Source organism: Balaenoptera borealis (genome assembly GCF_965194805.1).
Source record: "Balaenoptera borealis genome assembly, chromosome: 9".
Taxonomy (NCBI): Eukaryota; Metazoa; Chordata; class Mammalia; order Artiodactyla; family Balaenopteridae; genus Balaenoptera; species Balaenoptera borealis.
Window position 1 is genome coordinate 26,750,540 of NC_138873.1, and position 19,997 is coordinate 26,770,536.

The 19,997-nt window shown below is 40.5% G+C and overlaps 1 protein-coding gene across 3 annotated transcripts in view; it reads left to right on the top strand.

Moving 5' to 3' along the window:
* The first annotated feature begins 4,516 nt into the window (after positions 1 to 4,516).
* Positions 4,517 to 19,997, top strand: part of IL20RA (interleukin 20 receptor subunit alpha) — a 35,446-nt gene continuing 19,965 nt past the window's right edge. For 2 of the 3 annotated variants that reach the window (XM_082405717.1, XM_082405718.1), the window contains exon 1: positions 4,520 to 4,805. In XM_082405717.1, coding sequence (XP_082261843.1) covers positions 4,694 to 4,805 — 112 coding nt within the window. In that variant the 5' untranslated portion in view covers positions 4,520 to 4,693. Of the gene's footprint in view, positions 4,806 to 19,997 lie in introns of all 3 variants that reach the window. The other variant, XM_082405719.1, reaches the window with a different exon arrangement.

Sequence of the window (19,997 nt, forward strand, 5' to 3'; positions counted from 1 at the left end):
AACCCAATCCAAAAATGGGTGGAAGACCTAAAAAAACATTTCTCCAGAGAAGACATACAGATGGCCAAGAGGCACATGAAAAGCTGCTCAACATCACTAATTATTAGAGAAATGCAAATCAAAACTACAATGAGGTATCACCTCACACTAGTTAGAATGGGCATCATCAGAAAATCTACAAACAACAAATGCTGGAGGGGGTGTGGAGAAAAGGGAAACTTCTTTCACTGTTGGTGCGAATGTAAATTGGTGCAGCCACTATGGAGAACAGTTTGGAAGTTCCTTAAAAAACTAAAAGTAGAATTACCATATGACACAGCAATCCCACTACTGGGTATATATCCAGAGAAAACCATAATTCAAAAAGACACATGCACCCCAACATTCATTGCAACACTATTTACAGTAGCCAGGTCATGGAAGCAACCTCAATGTCCATCAACAGGCGAATAGATAAAGAAGATGTGGTACATATATACAATGGAATATTACACAGCCATAAAAAGGAATGAAATTGGGACATTTGTAGAGACGGGAATGGACCTCCAGACTGTCATACAGAGTGAAGGAAGTCAGAAAGAGAAAAACAAATATCGTATATCAACATATATACGTGGAATCTAGAAATATGGTACAGATGAACTGGTTTGCAAGGCAGAAATAGAGACACAAACGTATGGACACCCAGGGGGGAAAGCGGGGCACAGGTGGGATGAATTGGGAGACTGGGATTGACATATATACAGTAATATGTATAAAATAGATAACTAATGAGAACCTGCTGTATAGCACAGGGAACTCTACTTCACTGTACAGTAGAAACTAAGACAACATTGTAAAACAACTATACCCCAATTTAAAAAAAAAAAACTGGAAATAAAGCCACTTGTCTGACAAATGGAAAAAAAAAAGGATGCAGTAACTTCAACTGATGGTGATGAAGATGATGATGATGATGGTGACGATGTATTACCCCTGGAAACTATTTAGGAGTTAAACGGGAACGGGGAAAGTTTACTTCGTCTGTTTGTGGTATTAATGTTGGGGTTGTGGTGGGAGGTATTGGTTTACAGCTGTTCTGATCAGAAAGCCCAAAAACCCATATGTCAGGCACCGCAAAATTAAGACCCCAGCGTGATAAGTCATGGCAAGAAGGGTTGTAATCTTTATGAGTAGAAGAAAACATCAGTTTGAATGTGTTGAGTCATTTCAAAAATCTGTGGAAGGATATACTAGGATTTATTTCGACCTGAAAGGTTTAGACTGGGAGAGACTCAGACTGTCTCTTCCTGAAGTTCACAACATGGGATGAGGGTAGAATTGAAAGGTACAAAGGAAACGCCCTATAGTGAGTTCCAGGTCACAGGTAAAAACAAAGTCATGACTGCACTCTTTAATTTAATGCACGGGAAACATCAGCGAACGCCTAGCAATTTCTCAGGTCACACTCATCCTACAAAAACCATAGGCAACCTGAGGACAGAATGGTGAGTTTGTTCACAGGTATGAGACCATGAAATTCTGACTTGCTGTCTGACAAGTGCACAGGGGAAGATGAGGAGTGGTGGAGGGAGAGGCATACAGAAGACTGCTGGCTCACAAACAAAGGGTGTCCACTTAAGAGGGGAAAGGACTCCAGGTCCCAGGTACCCACCTCCCATTTCTGCTTCCTAGTGGGAGGAAACAAACAGTTCCTGCTTAAGTTAAGAAGGGTCAAGAAACTGTATAGCACAGGGAACTATAATCAATATCCTGTGACAAACCATAATGGGAAAGGACATGAACAAGAATATATATCTATAATTGAATCACTTTGCTATACAGCAGAAATTAACACAACATTGTTAATCAACTATACTTCAATAGAATTAAAAGAAAAAAAAAAAGAAGGGTTAGGAGAAAGGGAAGGAGGGCTGTATGTATGTCTGCCTTAGCCCCTTTAGGGCCATGAACAATTCACACTGGAACTGAAACGCACACAAGTCTTAAGGTTTAGATATCAAAAAATGATAGGCTCAAAATACTTCTATGGCAAATATACATCATATTTAACCCACTAGAATTGAAATGATAATAATGGTGCTAAACTAATATAATTTTTTAATTGAAATGTAGTTGATTTACAATAGTGTGTTAGTTTCAGATGTACAGCAAAGTGATTCAGTTATAGATATATTTTTTCAGATTATTTTCCATTATAGGTTATTACAAGATATTGAATATAGTTCCCTGTGCTGTACAGTAAATCTTTGTTGCTTATCTGTTTTATGTACAGTAATTTGTATCTGTTAATCCCACACTCCTAATTTATCCTTCCCTCTCTCCCTCTCCCCTTTGGTAAACATAAGTTTGTTTTCTATGTCTGTGAGTCTGTTTCTGTTTTATATATAGATTCATTTGTATTATTTTTTTATATTTTTTATTTTTTATTATTCTACATATAAGTGATATCACATAATATTTGTCTTTCTCTGTCTGACTTTAATTTAGTATGATATTCTCTAGGTTCATCCCTGTTGCTGCAAATGGCAATATTTCATTCCTTTTTATGGCTGAGTAATATTCTATTTTTTATATATATATATATCACTTCTTCTTAAACCAATTGTCTGTCAGTGGGCACTTGGATTGTTTTCATGCCTTGGCGATTGTAAATAGTGCTGCTATGAACGTTGGGGTACATGTATCTTTCTGAAGTAGAGTTTGCATCTTTTCCAGATATATGCCCCAGAGTGCAACTGCTGGATCATATGGTAGCTCCATTTTTTAAACTATATAATTTACAGTTAATAAGAAAAACAGCAACTCAGGATAATGCCTATGATGTACTTTTAACATAAAGTCCTTCCTAAAATGTTCAGTCCTTCCTAAACTCTTACCGAATCAGTAAGAGTCCAGCCAGGAAAACAGAAAACACACTTGTTGTTTTAACAGAAAAAATTTGCTATGAGGAATTGGTTAAACAGACCTTGGAGAACTAAAAAATTTAAGAGGGGATTCCAAGACTGAGACAGAAACTACAGGAAGCAACTACTAGCCCTGGAGCTGCAGGAACAAAGGGAGGACATGGGCGTTACACCTTGGAAGAAGAACCCAGGAAACTGGAACCTCTGAAAATGGGGCATGGCCAGCCCACTGCTGGTATCACTGAGGGGGAGGCGGGCAATGAGGCTGGATCTGGGAGTACAGGAGGAAGCAGGACACTAGAACTGGAACCAGCTGCTCCTACCATGGTAAAGAGACACTCTGGGGCGGTGCTCAACAACAGCACCTAGGAAGCAGCAAGCTCCATCTCTCCTCAGTTTTCAGTGCTCCTCCAGCGCCCCCTATTGCTGGAACCTAAAAGACCCACCTGACAAACAAGAAAGTGGTTTGCAGAGTCCCAGGTTGTGCATCATAAAGCCAAGTCCCAGCCAAAGGGATAGCCTGACCTGGGTTCATCCTCTGTTTCCAAGTCTTTCTGGGGAAAAGGAAGTAGCATATTTAGGAGACTCTGGAAATCCTGCCCACGCTCCCACCAAAAAGACTTTTTTTTTTTTTTAATTACTGAAGATTCTTTTTTCTAAAATAAAGATATTTGATTTAATTTTAGGGTCATTTCTCTTTATCTGTACATTTGAAAACAGGTATTTGTGAGGGAAAGAGAAGGCACAAATCATTTATTTCTCTATTTTCAGGCTGTGCCCAACAATAACTCCCTCTCAAGGAGTAGAACTGGGACTAGCTCTCAGATTTTCTTGATACTATTTCAATACATTTTTTTGTAACTGAAGTCATAGTTGATTTACATTGTTGTGTTAGTTTCTGGTGTACAACAAAGTGATTCAGATAGATAGATAATAATATAGGTTATTACAAGATATTGAATATAGTTCCCTGTGCTATACAGTAGGACCTTGTTGTTTATCTATATTATATACAGTAGTTTGTATCTGCTAATCCCAAACTCCTAATTTATCCTTCCCCTACTCCTTCTCCCCTTTGCGAATCATAAATTTGTTTTCTATGTCTGTGACTCTTCAGCACATTTCTTAATTTCAGCCCCGCCCTCCCATTATGAAGCGCATGGTACCTAGAATCAAGCCTGTGTGGAAATCCGGGCGTCACTGCTCACAGGCTTGTGGGACTTCAGGCCGACGCCCCAACTTTCCGAGTGTCCCTTTCCTCATCTGTAAAATGGGACAATGCCTAATTGCAGATAACGAGAATTAAATGGGATCAAATACAATGGATGGCAGAGTGACTGACAGTGTGTGGAGAAATAAATACCCATTTCATTCTTCTTCCGGCACTGAACTCGGACATTTCAAAAGTTTTACAGAAATGACCATCAGGCCCGAAGACCAGAATCACTATTCAGTGTGCGCGGCTCACTTTCTCTTTACTGGACGGAGGTTTTCCCTGCAGTAGTAATCTCGCTGGTCGCGGCGGTGGAAAGTCTCGGATAGTCAGAGCGGCGAGCCTGGGTGGCTGGGACTAGAAGTCGCGGGCCGTCCCCTCTCCCTGGCGTCCGGCCCGGGCTCCGGCGGGACGCGACTCCGCCTCCCCGGCCGCCCCGCCAACCCGAGCGCGGCGCGCAGTGGGAGCTGGGGCCCGGGGCGCCGAGGGGAGGCCGCGCTCCCACCGCCCGCGGCCCGAGGGGGCGTCGGACGCTACCGGTCGCCCGCTGAGATGTGACCCAGACCCGCCGCCCATGTGCGCCCCCCGACCCACGACGAAGGCGGCTGCCATAGGGGCCCCGGCACCCGGCCTCCCGGCCCTGCCGCTGCTGCTGCTGCTGGTGGCCGCGCCGACGGGACGACCAGGTAGGAGGGTCGCGCCGGGGCCGCGACGACCGCCCAGCTGCGGCTGGTTTCGGCCCTCCCGCCCCCGGGTTTCGCTTTCAAGCGCGCAGAGCGAGAGAAGCGCGGGTCAGCGCCGGGAACCCCGGAGTCCCAGGGAGGAACTCGCCGCTGCCTGGCGCGGGCCGGCTTCAGGGTCAAGTTCGCGCGCTCCGCGTTTCACACTTTTCGTTGCGGGAGTTGCGGGCGAGGTAGAGGAAGGTTGACGGTGGTCGCTCCGAGCGGTACCCACAGCTGGTAACTTACGGTCGGTGGCAGTGACCTTTCGCGTTGCACTCACCGGCACGTCGCAGGCTCCCACCACCCACGCCGTGGCCTCACCGACCTGCTCCCTTCAACAGAGCGCCCCAGGGAAGGAGGCGATGTCTGCGCTTTAAAAATCAAACTTCCTGAAAGAGTGGGCTTTGAGGGAACCGGAGTTAGAAAGGTGCAGCGTTTCTAAACTAAGATCTTTCTGGGCACGTCATTTTTTTCCTCTGCAGTTTTGATCTTGTACATATATGTGCTCTTTGATTTTTTTTGAAAGTAACAAAACTTGGAACTGATCCATGACATAGGTAACTCAAGGCTTTTTGGTTTTAAGTTTTAACTCTACCAGCTGGAATCCAGTAAACCAGAATGATTCATTAACCTGATTTCTTTTTTTTTTTTTTTTTTTCTTCTGCATTTCTGGTGTATGAGAAAAAGAAATTTTTTTAAAGCAAGATATCTAGGACCCTCCTTTTTTTTTTTTTTTAAGTTAACGCAACACAACTTCCCAGAATACTGTGCTTTGTACAGATTTGATCCAGGCTTCCATGTTTTTAACCCAGAGCTGAACAATGACAGTGAATGCAGGAAGAAAGTTGTTCATGAAACTGCGGTGTCCTTAGTAGTCAAAGAAAAAGTTACTAAAGTTCAATATAGTTACAAAGGTAAGAATTGTGTGCATATAGATCTTGGAGAGATTTTTGGACAACAGACATTATACACAAAAAGTTTCTCTTCTAAACCCTAAAGTTACCAGAAATTGTTCTTTTGTCTTGTGATAAATATTCTTAGGTAAGCTGAATGGGAAGATCTGCTCCTGACTTATCCAGATACTGAACCTCAACTAACAGATATGAATTTAGTTGTTTCTATTTCTAATCAAAGAAATAAAGCTTGCTCCTTAATTGGGTTGGGAGGCTGACATTAGAAGGTAATAATATTCTTGGCTTCAAAGCAAAATTGGGGAAAAAACAAAGCAGAAGAAACTCTTTTCTGACCCACAAGACCCAGGTACTTTCTTAGCTCTTCTTAAAGAGTTCCTGCCCTCTTCTGGGCCTCCAGGCACCCTGAGGACTGCTGGGAAAACCAAGTGAGAAGGCATATGTGGTTACATGGATACCATACCTGACTCTTAATAGAGAGCTATTCTATCTTGATGGATCCACCACCATATCTGCTGAGCAATGGGAACTTTCTAATAGTTATATGACATTACCATTCTCCAGTAGGCGAATTCTTTAATTTTTCAAACTTTTTAGCACAAAAGTTCGAAGTCACACAGCTCTGTGATTGGATCAGGCTGTACAATACCAAACATCCAAAAAGAAAGAAAAAAAATTCAATGTGGCATCAACATTTTAGGAAAGTTCTTCGTATTTCATTTCAGGTAAACTTTTAAAGGAATTCAGAACGTCTGTGCCACTCCCTCAAGGCAGGAGGGATACATATCTGTACCTTCACTCTCTTATGTCTCCAGGGACAGAAGTTTCACTAGGAAGTTTATCACTGTGGTTTATCAAACTCTGCCCTGTTGGCCCAATCCCATGTCTTATTCCTCAGTGAAGATAAAGAACCGTGGTCAGCATAATATAAACAAGCATTTAAAGCCAGTAAGGGAGTGGGAGGAGATGACTTTCCAACGTCATGTATCTCCTCTCCTCAAGCCCTTCAGAGGCTTCCGTCTGAATTCTCCTATGTGGTCTTATACGGCTCACTCCTGCCTGTCTCTCCAGCCTTACCTCACATCACTTTAATTCCTGCTATCCTGGCCTTTTTCCAGTTCCTAGAGCAAACCAAACCGTTTTCCATCTCAGGACTTCATACTTGCAGTTCCTTGGGCTGGAATGTTCCTGTCTGCTCTGTCCCCGGCTAACTCCTATTCAGACTTGGCATCTCACCTCCAATGTGCCTCCTTCAAGGAGGGCTTCCCAAAATCCCCAAAAAGGGAAAAAATATTGTTCATTATGCCTATGAACAAATGAGCCAAACTCTAGGTTTGGAGCTTTTGAATGCAGTGTATTACAGCATCTCTGCTTATTAGAACTAATATACTACAATTAACAGAGTGAGGGTATTTGTTGAAGTGTCTCTTCTTTGATATAAACACAACAGCATCAGGTATTTTATTTAACTGAGAAATTATTTCAGGATATTTTTCAAACACACACAAATGGTTCCAGTGAACTAATTAAATTTTCTTCATTATTTTCTTCTTTTTAGCTTTTAATTTTGAACTGTTTTGAGACTTACAGAAAAGCTATAGAAATAATAGAGCTCTCATAAACCCCTCACCCGGTTTCTCTTAATTTTAACATGTTACATAACTGTGGTACAGTGTTCAGAATGAGGAAATTAACATTGGTATAGTATTGACACTATTCACTAAACTATAGACTTTGTTCCAATTTCACCCTTTTTTCCACTAATTCCCCTTTTCTGTTCCAGGATCAATCCAGGTTCCTCATTACACTTAGTTGCTGTGTCTCCTTCCTCTCTTCCGATCTATGACAGTTCCTCAGCCTCTTTTTGCTTTCATGTCCTTGACATTTTTGAAGAGTTCTTGTCACCTCTTCCTCAGATTGCTCCTCATTGTGGGTTCCTTTGAAGTTTCCTCTTGATTAGAGTGAGGTTATTCCTTTTGGGCAATAATACCACAGAGATTATGTTGTGTTTCCCAGCACATCATATCAAAGGGTTTATGATGTCAATATGTCTTCTTCCTGGCGATGTTAATCTTGATGATTTGGTTTAGGTGGTGTCTGCAGGGTTTTTCACTGTATAGTTACTATTTTCACTTTCTGATTAATAAATACATTGTGGGAAGATACTTTGAGATCATGCAAATATCCTGTTTCTCCTCAAACTTACACGCACTAATTTTAGTATTCATCAGTGGATACTGAATGCAGCAACTACGACGCCTAATGGTGATTTTTTTAATTTCATTTTTTCCTTCTATATTTATTAAATTGGAATTCTAATGCAAAGAAGAGCATTTACTTCTCCCCCATTTATTTATTTATTCAGTTGCTTAAATATATCAATATGGACTCATAAATATTTACTTTATTCTTTGAGTTATAATCCAATACTATTATTATTAATTTTGTTGCTCAAATTGTTCCAGCTTTGGCCATTAAAAGCTCTTTTAGTTTGGCTCCCATGTGCTTTCAACAAGCCCCATTCTTTTTGAGCAGTTCATTGCTTTCTAGCAACATAAAATGTTTCAGGTTCATCTTGTATTTTCCCTTCACCAGGGCTGAATCAGCTACTTCCCCAAGGAGCTCTAGCTCCTTCTACTGGAGAATAGGATCTAGAAACCAAAATCTAGTTGCCAGGCATACTAATTGCTACTGGAATGTTGTTTCTAGGCTCTCTCAGCGGACAGAGCTGGAAGTTATAAATATATATACTAACCGAGGCATCCACACACATCTGTATTTCTGTATCTATATGTATGTGTCTATGTATACAAAAGACGATAAGCTTACACTGATACCTCTGATTCCAATAGCACAGAGTTCATTGTCTTTCTTTTCTTTATCTGTAGCTTCTTTCTCCAACAGTGAGAAACCTGATATCATTATCTATAATAGATTTACTTACTTATTCATTTCTAGTTTAGAGTTTCAGAATTATTAACCCATGCTCCTATGAGAAGGACATTTACTAACTAGATTATAGCACTTATATACAGTTCTTTTGTCTTTGGCTTTATAATACCCAGTCAAGATACTGTTGACCAAAGTTACTTAGATTAGACCGGTTTTCCTTCACCTTCTTTACTGTGGTTATATTGTCTATTTGTAATAAGTTTAGGTTCATTTGTTACTGTTTGTATTTCAGTTGGGGTTGCCCACATGCTAGTTGGTTTTGTTTGTTGATTTGGGGGTATTTGAAGGGTATGTGAGACATTACTGTGGTTTAAGAGTCAGAGATGTACAAAATGGTACACTTAGAGAGGGGTTGCCCCCTCATCATCCTTACAACCTGGTTCCTATTCTTATCCATGCCACCCCCGTAGGTAACCAGTCTCCTTAGTTAATGGTTTATCCTTCCTGTATTTCTTTTGCACCAGTGAACAGATATGTGTGTATTTTCTCATATTCCCCTTCTTTCTTACATGAAACCTAGCATACTACAGGTTCTCTTTTCCACTTAGCATTTTTTCACTTAACAGGATATGTCTTTTCTGCTTCACAAATCCGTAGTCCTCAAAGGTAGGCCCTGACTGTACCAGCCAAATTCATATCAAGGCTAAATCATTTCCAAATTTTGCTTCAACTTCTCATGAAAACACCTGGTTTTAAACATATTGTATGCTAATAGTCAAGAACTCGGTCTACATCTAGGTTCTCTATTGCAGCTAAAGCAGGATTTGTCTTCTCAAATGTTCTTTTCATCAAACAAGCTTGTCCTCTTTTCCAGCTTCTCTCCCATTGCCTTTGGAGCAGACATGAGGGATTTCTTGTACATTTGCATGTACATTTATCATTTATTGGCTATTATATAGCTCCTCATTGATCAGCTCGAAGCCCATCCCCAGCATGTCTGGAGAGCATCATATACCTGAGATCTAAGCGTGTGGCTATAGGTATCACCAGCCTCCCCTTTCAGAAGATGTGCTCCTACTACCTGTAGCTATTTTTTCAGCTTCCTATAGAACAAATCCAGGAAAGGCAGAATTTGCTCCCTAGAGAACAATTAAGGAGATCTGTTACCCATAGGAGGTGGCATGGTGTACGAACAAGGTGGTAGGGATGAGGAGGGGCACCAGTTCTCTGAGTGCACCTTTCTATACAGCTCTGACTCAGAGCCATAGGTAGGATGCAGATTTTGCATTTAAGCCTAAACTTTAGACAAAGACAATAAGCAGTAACATATATTTTTAATTTTTAATATTAATGCTATAAAACTAATACTTTAGTATAAGCATCTCAGCATAAAACATTAACTATTTTTAAGTGCTTGGCATAGTACTTTTCACAAATGTCACTCAGTAAATTTGCCTTTTTGGTTAAAAGGCACCTTTCATTATATGCATGATACTTTTAAAATGACTCTCTACCTGCATCTTTTTCTTCATGTACAATTTGACCAGGTATCTTCGACATGTTTACTTACATGATGATAAAAAAAAAGACTGCTAAGAATTAACTGCAGCTTAAGGTAGTATATATTTTAAGAAGTGAAATCATTTTATTCATCTTATTTATAACACTACCCTTATGCTATGATTGTGATGTTCTGACAGCATTTTTACTTTTTCTTGGTCCACATTTATGATTATTTGACTCAAAAGGTGATACTAGAAAAATGAATTAAATCTCTATAATCTGTCTCAAGATGTCAATTCCATATAAAATTGGAGAACAAGAGAACTTTTTTAAAAAAGAATGCTGGCTGGAGACAATACAATTAAATACTTCCTCTGCTTTATTTTCAGAATTCCTTTTGATATAGAAAACTAGGCTTGAAAAGGCCTTAAAATCCCATCTAACTGCTTCCCTTGTGAATCTTCCTTGCGACATAACTTCAAAGTCATTACCTATCTGCTGCTGGAGCACCTCTCATCACAGGAAACTTGATACCTGACACCCAAGACAGGATGTCCTGTCATTGTAGACTTCCAGCTCCTAGAATGTTCTTCCAGTGAATGAGCTGAGGTCTTGATCTCTTTCATCTTGTCACATGGTTGGTCCTCACTCTAAGCTGATGACGTCATGCAGAACAAGCTGCTCAGCTCATTGACTGCAACCATCACATTTCCTCTGTCTTCATTCGTCTCAGCTAACCACCTCCCCAGTTGTGTCATGCCAGGCCCCTCTCTCTCCTGGTCTTTTCTGTATGTGTGTGTTCCAGATTGTCTGTAAGTTCTCAGGCATACTCACTGTAGGTCATGATGACATGGCTGGTCTGCCAACTTTTAATCACCGCCCCTGGCATGTTGGTCCTTAAGTGATTCAGCATCAGTTTCCTGGTGAACAAAGGGTTCCTGATGCCTGAAAGTTACCCTCCCTTTTTACCTTTGTTGTCTTTTCCTGTAAGACACAGACCTTGACCCCTCATTTAAACTCAGAATTTCCTATTAATACAATTTCATTTTATGGAGGCAATTTTCTTTCTCTTTACTTCTCAGAATACAGAGAATGGAAGTATGGCACGATGTTTTATCTAGAGCACATGATGTCTGTCACGGTGGACTTTAATGCAATTAAGGAGACTCTTTCCTGGAAAGGAAATTTTTATTGATTACAAATATTATCTATTCAAAATCAGTTCTGTTTTTCAAGTGCGGTGGTCACCACAGTGCACGTTGAGACGCCAAAATGGCTTCCACTCAGCTTCTCCAATCACTTCACGCACCGCATCATCAAATGCCAGCTCCACCTCCAGGCACAGAGAATGGGCATACCTTGTCCTATACAGATTTGTCAGGAAGTTTTCCTTATACTTCTTGAGTCTCAACGTGTATGCCTTTAATCCAGCCCCCTGAAATTTTCCATTCCATACCGTTAACATTTGTATTTTGGTGATATGAGATATTTTGGCAAGTGTATCCTCTTAGTTGAAGCATTTGTTTACATTACTTCCGCCATTTAAATTTCCTCATTTTCAACTTTGCAGACATTTTTTTCTTCTCCTACATCAATCCCTCCATCCTTACTTTCAGGTTACTTGGCAGCCCTTAAAGCATTCATTCTTCTCTTAAATAAACATTGTGTTCATTTTTGAGGAAAGATACAAGGAACAGACACCTACCATATTACTTTCCTAAGGCTGCCATAACAAGGTACCACAAACTGGGTAGCTTAAAATAACATAAATGTGTTATCTCACAGTTCTGGAAGCTAGAAGTCTAAAATCAAGATGTTGGCAGGGTTGATTCCTTCTGAAGGCTGTAGGGGAACATCTGCTCCATGCCTCTCTCCTAGCATCTGGTGGTTGCTGGCAATCCTTGGCATTCCTTGGCCTGTTGAGCATCATTGCAATCCTCTGCCTTCACACAGTGTTCTCTCTGTCTCTTCACATAATCTTCCCTCTGTGCATGTCTCTCTTTGCGTCCAAATTTTCCGTTTGTATAAGGATACGAGTCACGTTGGATTGAAGCCCACCCTAATGACCTCTTTTTAACTTGATTACCTCTATAAAGACATTATATCTAATTAAGGTTACTTTACGAGGTACTGGAGACTAGGATTTCAACATATTTCTTTGCGGGGCCACAGTTGAATTTATAACGCCTACCATACCCTCAACAGCTTGTAGGGCAGTGAGCAGGGCTCATGAGCTTGGCTTCTAAAGTGGAGAAAAGCTACCATTTCAACCCCATGCAGTTTTCCTCCTCAACGTGTTTATTAGTCTGTGTCCACTGCCAAAAGGAAACCTTTGCAGAAGTCTCACGCCTGAAAGGCTCTCCTGAGAATGTAGAGGGCAGAGATGAGTCATCTCTTGTACTTTCCATAACATGAACATAAAAGATAGCCACCATTTTGCAATATGTACAAACATGGAATCATTATGTTGTACACCTTAAACTAATACGTTATATGTTAATTATACCTGTTTTTTAAAAAGGAGAGAAACGTCAATGGGTATGTAATAAAGATGGTGGAGTTTAAATTTCTTCAGCAGAGGGGTTCACTCTCCTCAGACCTCCATCTCTGTTCCTCTCTGTGGCACGTTCATTGCAAAATCTTCACTCTTGCTCCAGCATGGACCATTTTCATACTTAAGGCTAACTATCCATATGATTCCAAGTCAGCCCTCCTCCTCCATTTTAGATTAAAGTATAAAAGAAGTAAAAGGTCCTCTGAATTATCCTACTAAATGCTTTACGTTGTTATTTATCAAATTTGCTGATAGTTTTTAGGTGCAAAATAGAATATCACGTGTACCTTAGGAGCAAATAACTTAGGGGAATGAGGTATTTGAGGTGATCAGATTTAATGAAAAAGAATTACCTTCATACCCCACATATTCATTTTGAGTTTTCATAACTTAAAATACAACTTGACACAGTGTGATTTTTAAAGAACCTTCTTTTGAGCACTTTTCATTTATTCATTCTTTCATTCATTTATTCAATATCATTCATTCATACATATCAGGAACTGTTCTCGGTGTTGAGGTGAACAAGAAAACAAGGTCTCTTTCTTCGTGGAGCTTTTAACCTCGGGTGATTACATTAAAGTATAAATGCCAGAACTGAGGAAACCAAGCTTCTTTAGAAGCACAGAGCAAGGCAACCGATCTAATCTAGGAGTCAGGCAGGGCTTCCTATGAAAAGGGAAAGTGAGACTTATGAGAATTGCCAATATACTTGTTATATTTTTCATTTAAAATGCTAGCAAGAAAATAAAGTTAAATCCTGCTCTAAGCATATTCTATCTATAAACTACCACGTAGTTAACATTCCTTTTTCCCTACATTTCTTTCCTGTAAAACTACAAATCAACCAACAAAACCCAACAACAAATAGCAGAATCCTATGAAACAGATGATTTTTTCTGACAGTGGTATTGCCAGGTGGGTAGGAGTAAGGAGCTTTGCAGCTGTAGGACAGCCCGACCTCAAGGTCACTGACAGCTTCAACAGGTCTCTGTGGTCTGCGGCTCTGTGCAACACTGAATCCAACCACAAACAGGTATCAAAAGGCTCCCATGTTACAGCTGTGGTTTTCTAAGAGGGCTGGTGCTCTTTCTCACTTCCTGAATCAACACAGTCCTTTGAAGGCTCTGTTAGCTTTAACAGCAAGAGCAAAGGGAACGTCTTCATTGATCCATTCTCTGAGTTGACCCTGGAGAAGTTCCAGTGTCGTCAGTGCCTTTGGCTCTTCGTGGGTGGCCTCTTCACTGTTGCTCTGCTTTTATCCTGACCAGTGTTTTTTAATATCTTTGTGGTAGGATAACCACCTCAGAGAGCTGATCTTCAGCGAGCCCCGCGCAGCACGTGGATCCCCTGTCCATTTTATCACATTTAGTTACACAACTTCATTGAGGCTTAATTCAACCCTGAAGAGGTGTGATCCGAGCGCTGGTCACCGTCAAAAACATCAAAGCATTGACTTGTCACTATAGAGGAGAGTTAACCTGTTGAAAAATATTGCACCTTTCTGACTGTTTTTGATGGCTGCTGTACACATCTGTCTTCATCTTGTTTGACTGGAAAGTCTGAGATCACAATTGAGATCACACTCTCAACCTCGTTTGCCTCAAAATCCCAATCAACAGCCAAGACAAGTAAATACTACTAATTACTTCCAAATCTCCACTAAGTAATTATTTTTAAGTCTCTCTTACTTTTTCTATTAATTTTTTTCTCACATTTTTATCTTGATTTTCTCTCTGAAAATTTCAAGTGATGGAGATGATAATGGAAGAATCACATTACTTATGTGAGGATAAAAAGAAGTACTATGATTTATGAAAATTATTTGAAAAATAAAGTGGACGATGTATGTTGATATTTAGTAAACACCTATTGATGGAACTGGGAGTTCCCAACAGCTATTCTTTCCAATACCTTAGTGGTTTCAAATGGTTTGTCTTTGACTATGTTCTTTCTTTTATCTTTTCCTTTCTGAGGCAAGTTATCAAGTTGTAGAGACTCCAACCCACATTTGAATCTATTTTTCCACAGTTACTGTGATATTCAATTTGGATAAACACTTTGGAGATCACAAAATGTGGAGAAAAATCAAGTCCCTGGCCTCAAAAAGCAAGTCTGAAAGGGAAGGGAAGGGAAGACATACATACAAGAGATGACATAAGGAAGTGGGACTGATTTTCTAACAACGGGACCGACATATTCAAATTAATAATGGCATCTTCAAAATAGACATTTTAGGAGGCTGTGCACAAACATCTCACCATGTATTTCCTAAACTCCTTTTTTCAGAGTTCTCAATAGAACCTGTATGCATCTGTCAGATTAAGGTTTGCCATTAAGTGGCAAACCTTCATCTTAGAGGTGTGGTTTAATTTTCAAAAGCATTCAGAGCCACTTCCAACAAACTTGGGTAATCAAGCTAAGAAATGCTATGTTGGGCAAAAACAAGGTGTGACTATAAAAAAAAAAAAATGAGATGGAATTTTTTGCATTTATACAAGCAACCGCTGAAGACAGTTGTAGCTGAAAGGAAGCATGCCCCAGATGCCAGAGCTGAGCAGTACCAGGGAATAATTATAAACCCTCCCAAGGGAACTGCTTGGACAATGCACACTCTTTTTGATGGGTAAATGCCAATATATTTTAAGAGTAGTCTCAACCTTAAAGTCCTACTTGCTCTCAAGCACCAACAGCAATATTCCAAAACATGTTTAAGCACATAGATTTACTTATTGAGGTGTGGCTCTAAAGAAATAACATGCTTTTTATGTATGACTTATATATCGCTCATCCATATAAAAGCTCACATACCTGGCAGGGAAAGCATGTATTGATGGATTGTGTCCCAGATTCAGAAAATATCTGCTCTGTGAGAGCAGGGCCTTCTGTGTGTTTCTGTCTGCCACTGCACCCCAGTAACTATCAGTTTCTATTTCTAGTAGGTGCCCAGTAATGAGGTTGAATGAATGATGTGACTAAGTACACTTCCACCAGAAAAAACTTCAATGAAGGAGAAATACTAGGGTTTTCCTCACTGAATTCCTTGTGTGTGTGTGTGTACATATTTTTATTCACACTGAGAAAAGATAGGGAAAAACAGCATATGAAGCGTTTGCATTTTTAAGAATTGAACTCCTCATTGAATTTCTTATATATCTCCTTAGAAGCAGTCATCTGTAACATGCAAACTTTCCAGTGATCATGCAATCTCTTCCTCCCACAACACTGCTCCTTGAAACATTCCCTAAAGGCAGTAAGTGAGTGTCCTAGTAGAGAACCCTGTTGTCCTCAGAGCACTTGGGCTCAAACAGCTTCCAGATGGCTGAATAACCACAGGCAAATCAGTCAGCCTCTCTGGGACTCTATCTAATCAGCTCTAAAGGGAGAATAGTAACCACGGAGGACAATACTGAACTAATGATTATTGAGCTCTTTCTTTGTACCAGGCACTATTTTGGGAACCTTATTTAATCATTCCAACAAGCCTATGAGGCAGATAATATTATTGTTATATTTTACAAATGAGGAAATTGAGTACAGAGGCTAAATAACTTACTTCAGGGCACACAGCTTAGATAAGCAGTAGAACAGGGAGTAGGTCCCAGTGTGGCTCTAGGACTCTCGTTCTTAAAACTTCTCTCTGACCTACTCACATAAACAATTACTAGAAGCCAATGAGATAGGGCAGGTGGCAGTGCCCTATATAACGTTCAGTATACTATTAAGAGAAAACAGAGGCAGCATGCAAGTACAGCAGCAAGTGGGCAAAGAAATAATAGAGAAATTGTAGCGGGATTGGTAGAGGAAGATAATCGAGTTCAGAGAAACTACTGTTAACATCAAACTGTACTCTCTCCTTTACAGAAGACAGTTAAGTATATTTTCTCAGGTAAATAGTTCCTGAATAACATTTCAAGTGTTGTTTAGATGATTCACTTTCTAAGGGCACTTGATATATGTAATATATATCAAGGGGGAAAAGAGGAAAGAGGAGTTAATATTTTTCAAGAGAGATAATTTATAACTTAAGACAAAAGAAAATATGCCTTTCCTTTCAGGACGATGAAGTTAGAACCATACTTAATCTGTTTGAAGGCAGTGACACTGTTTGGCTCTCCTTTGGTGGAGGTTGGGATGAGATATTTCCAACTTTTGCTTCCTGAAACTGATTAATCACCCTCTGGTGCTTTTTGTACATCGATTGTTTTTAACCCCATTTCCCACAACAGAAAACTCATTCGGGAGGTGATTTTTTTTTTCTTTTTTTGGTCTTACAAGCATAGTAGGTATTTTCCTATTTTGAAAGACACTTGTAAGATGTAGCAACCACTTGCCATGGGCTGCTCTTCCTTCATTAAAAAGCATCTGTTGAGTATCTTCTGACTGGGCTAATCCCCTGTGTATAGTGTAAGTTTCCCAGGGTGATTTCAAGCTATCAGGGTTTGGTGGTTCAGGCTGTGTCACCCTCATCCAGATGCTCATGTGAATCCGGGTCCTGCCCTGTCTCTACAATATATGTGAGCCCAGTGGTCCCTGGTTAGTTCAGTTCAAAAGTATTTATTTGAGAGGCACTGGGGATACAAAGAATCTTATAAGACATGGTGCCCAGGGTCAAACAGCTCAGAGCCTAGTGATTCCTTCACTGCTTCAGCTTCAGAAAGACAGATGAGGCTGGAGGGCTGGAGACTTTCTCTGGGCAGAGGTGGGCAGGGCTTCCTCAATGCTGAGGTTCCCTTGTTAATCATGAGCTTGAGAAACTTGAATGGCCCCAAAGGGAAGTCCCCAAAAGTGGACACATTTGATTGTTCAGCCTCTTGTAGTCTGGTGGTTTTCCTCAGGGGTGAATGAGTGTACTGTCCATAACGGGAAAGTCAGAGAGCCTCAGCCCCAGAAGAGAGAGGTTTGGGTAACCACGAGCCTGATTACCCTTTGTGAGTTCATTCTGAAGACCTCACCACTTTTTACCAATGTTCATCAGGCATTAATTTATGCATAGACTTTTCCCACAGTATAATGAAATGGAAATACCTTTTACTGTCAGGCATATAATGAAAACTGCAACATACTTAAGATGATGACATTAGTATTATCTTTGAGGCCATTAAGAAAATGTCACATACCATTTCATTCCACCTACAGAAAGGTAACTATAAGGTAATTCTTGGAACTAATGTAGCAGCCACATTTTATAAAACTCCACTAATGAAGTTGTCAAAGATTTACTCATTTCAAATTCCATTTATTTATTCTCTTTCTACTAGAAGGACCCAAGAGGAGATAGAGGACTTTTTCTTTATGGTGTTATAACATAGATGGAGCTGGGCTAGAAGACTTTCCCAAAGGCCAAGATACAATGAGAGGAAAATAAACACTGAGAGGGAACACAAGTCTAAATGACATGACTTACAAGCTATAGCTAACCCGTCATTACTTAGGAGTTCATTAAGTGGACCCCTTCTTGCTGACCCCTCACAGCTTTGTTAGGACAGAAGCCATCTTTTTGGTTGTTGTTCGTTGGTTAATTTTTTTCCTTTTTTAAATTGAAGTAGAGTTGATACACAATATTATATAAGTTACAGGTGTGCCATATAATGATTCACAATTTTTAAAGGTTATACTCCATTTATAGTTATAAAATATTGGCTATATTCCCTGTGTTGTACAATATATCCTTGTAGCTTATCTTATACATAATAGTCTGTGCCTCTTAATCCCCTACCCCTCTATTGCCCTTCCCCACCTCCCCACTGGTAACCACTAGTTTGCAGAAGCCATCTTAAATACCCATTATCCAAGGGGGCCCCCCTCAAGTCTCCCTCCATTGCCCAATGTCCATACCCCGGTCAGGGAAGCTCAAAGGGAGCCTGGAGTTCTTGTCCCTTTCTGAGGTCTTCTGTGTTTCATTTTCTCCTGAAAGACCAGCCTCCTACCCAGTGACTGTCGTCAGGAATGCCCACTCCCTTTAGGGGAGACCATGCATACCTTCCACAATATCACAACGTAATCACATCATTAAAATAGTACAAGCCAATACTCTAAATGGAGGCACACATGGAAAAATAAGGCGTCTTTTAGTTCCCAAAGATACTATAGGAGGAGGGTACCAAAATTGTAAAGGCATGAAAACCGCAGAGCTAGTTAGGGTTTTGTGGGTGATTTGGTGTGACTAGTGAACATAGTGCATTTGGCAGAATTACAAAAGGAGAGGCCAGACCAGACCATGGAAAACTTTGTGTACCAAACGGAAGTTGTAATGGTATAGCACTCCAAGAAATAAAATTCTGTGTGCTAATCCAACAGCTTCGTGATTTGGGATATGAAATGGATGGACTTTCAGAGGATCAGAGCTGTACTTCCAGGCCATCAATCTACGCGAACCAAAATGCTTTTGTTACCCACGAATTGGCACATGACTCCTGATATCAATGTGGGTGTGACATATTTTCTCTTTGGTGTTGATTAAATTATCTTATCGATACTGGAAGGTTAGGAAAATGACTTATCTCAACTGGAACATTTATTCAGGAGTGTTTTCTTTATGTTTTCCAAACTGGAAACAAACAGTGCCTACAACTTTGTGAAGATGAAAACACCACAAGGAAATACTAGTTGTCAGTTGTTCTTTTTTAAATACTGTTTCTCCTCCTCAAAAACAAAGTGCTAATTCTATTTTTTATCACTCTTTTACATCATCAACAGGGCAAATATTCCTTGATAAATCCTCATCTGTTGATTTAGCTTTCACAACACAGCAACTCTCTTACTGATGTGACTCTCATAGCTCTGCTTCATCAGGGGGTACTATTGTTTCTACTTTGAAAATAGAGCTCCCAGCTGCGCCCACCTCACCCTCCATATCCACAGCCAGCATCTTGGTGCAAGCTCAGCCTTCCTCACTGGGGCTGCTGCAATTATGGTCTTACAGGTCTCTGCAGTTCTATTCTTGCCCCCATCCAGGCTTTCTTCCTCTCAGTAGTGAAGTAATCCATTTGAAATACAAATAGGCCCATGGCTTCCACTGCATAAAAGGCTTCAATACTTTTCTGCTGAATTTCAGTTATAACCCAGCTTCCTTCCCGGGGTTTACAAAGACCGGGGTGTGGGGGGGGAGAGGGGGGAGGGGTCTAGCCCCTTTGAACTTCTTCAGTTACATCGTGGCCGCTCTCCTCTTCCTCACTTTTTCCAGCCACACTGGTCTTTTGACTGTTCCGAAGGCATGGTGTTTTTGGATGGGCTTTTTTCCATCTCAGGAGTCTCTGCCAGGAACACTGCCCTCCCACTTCACAGCTGACTCCT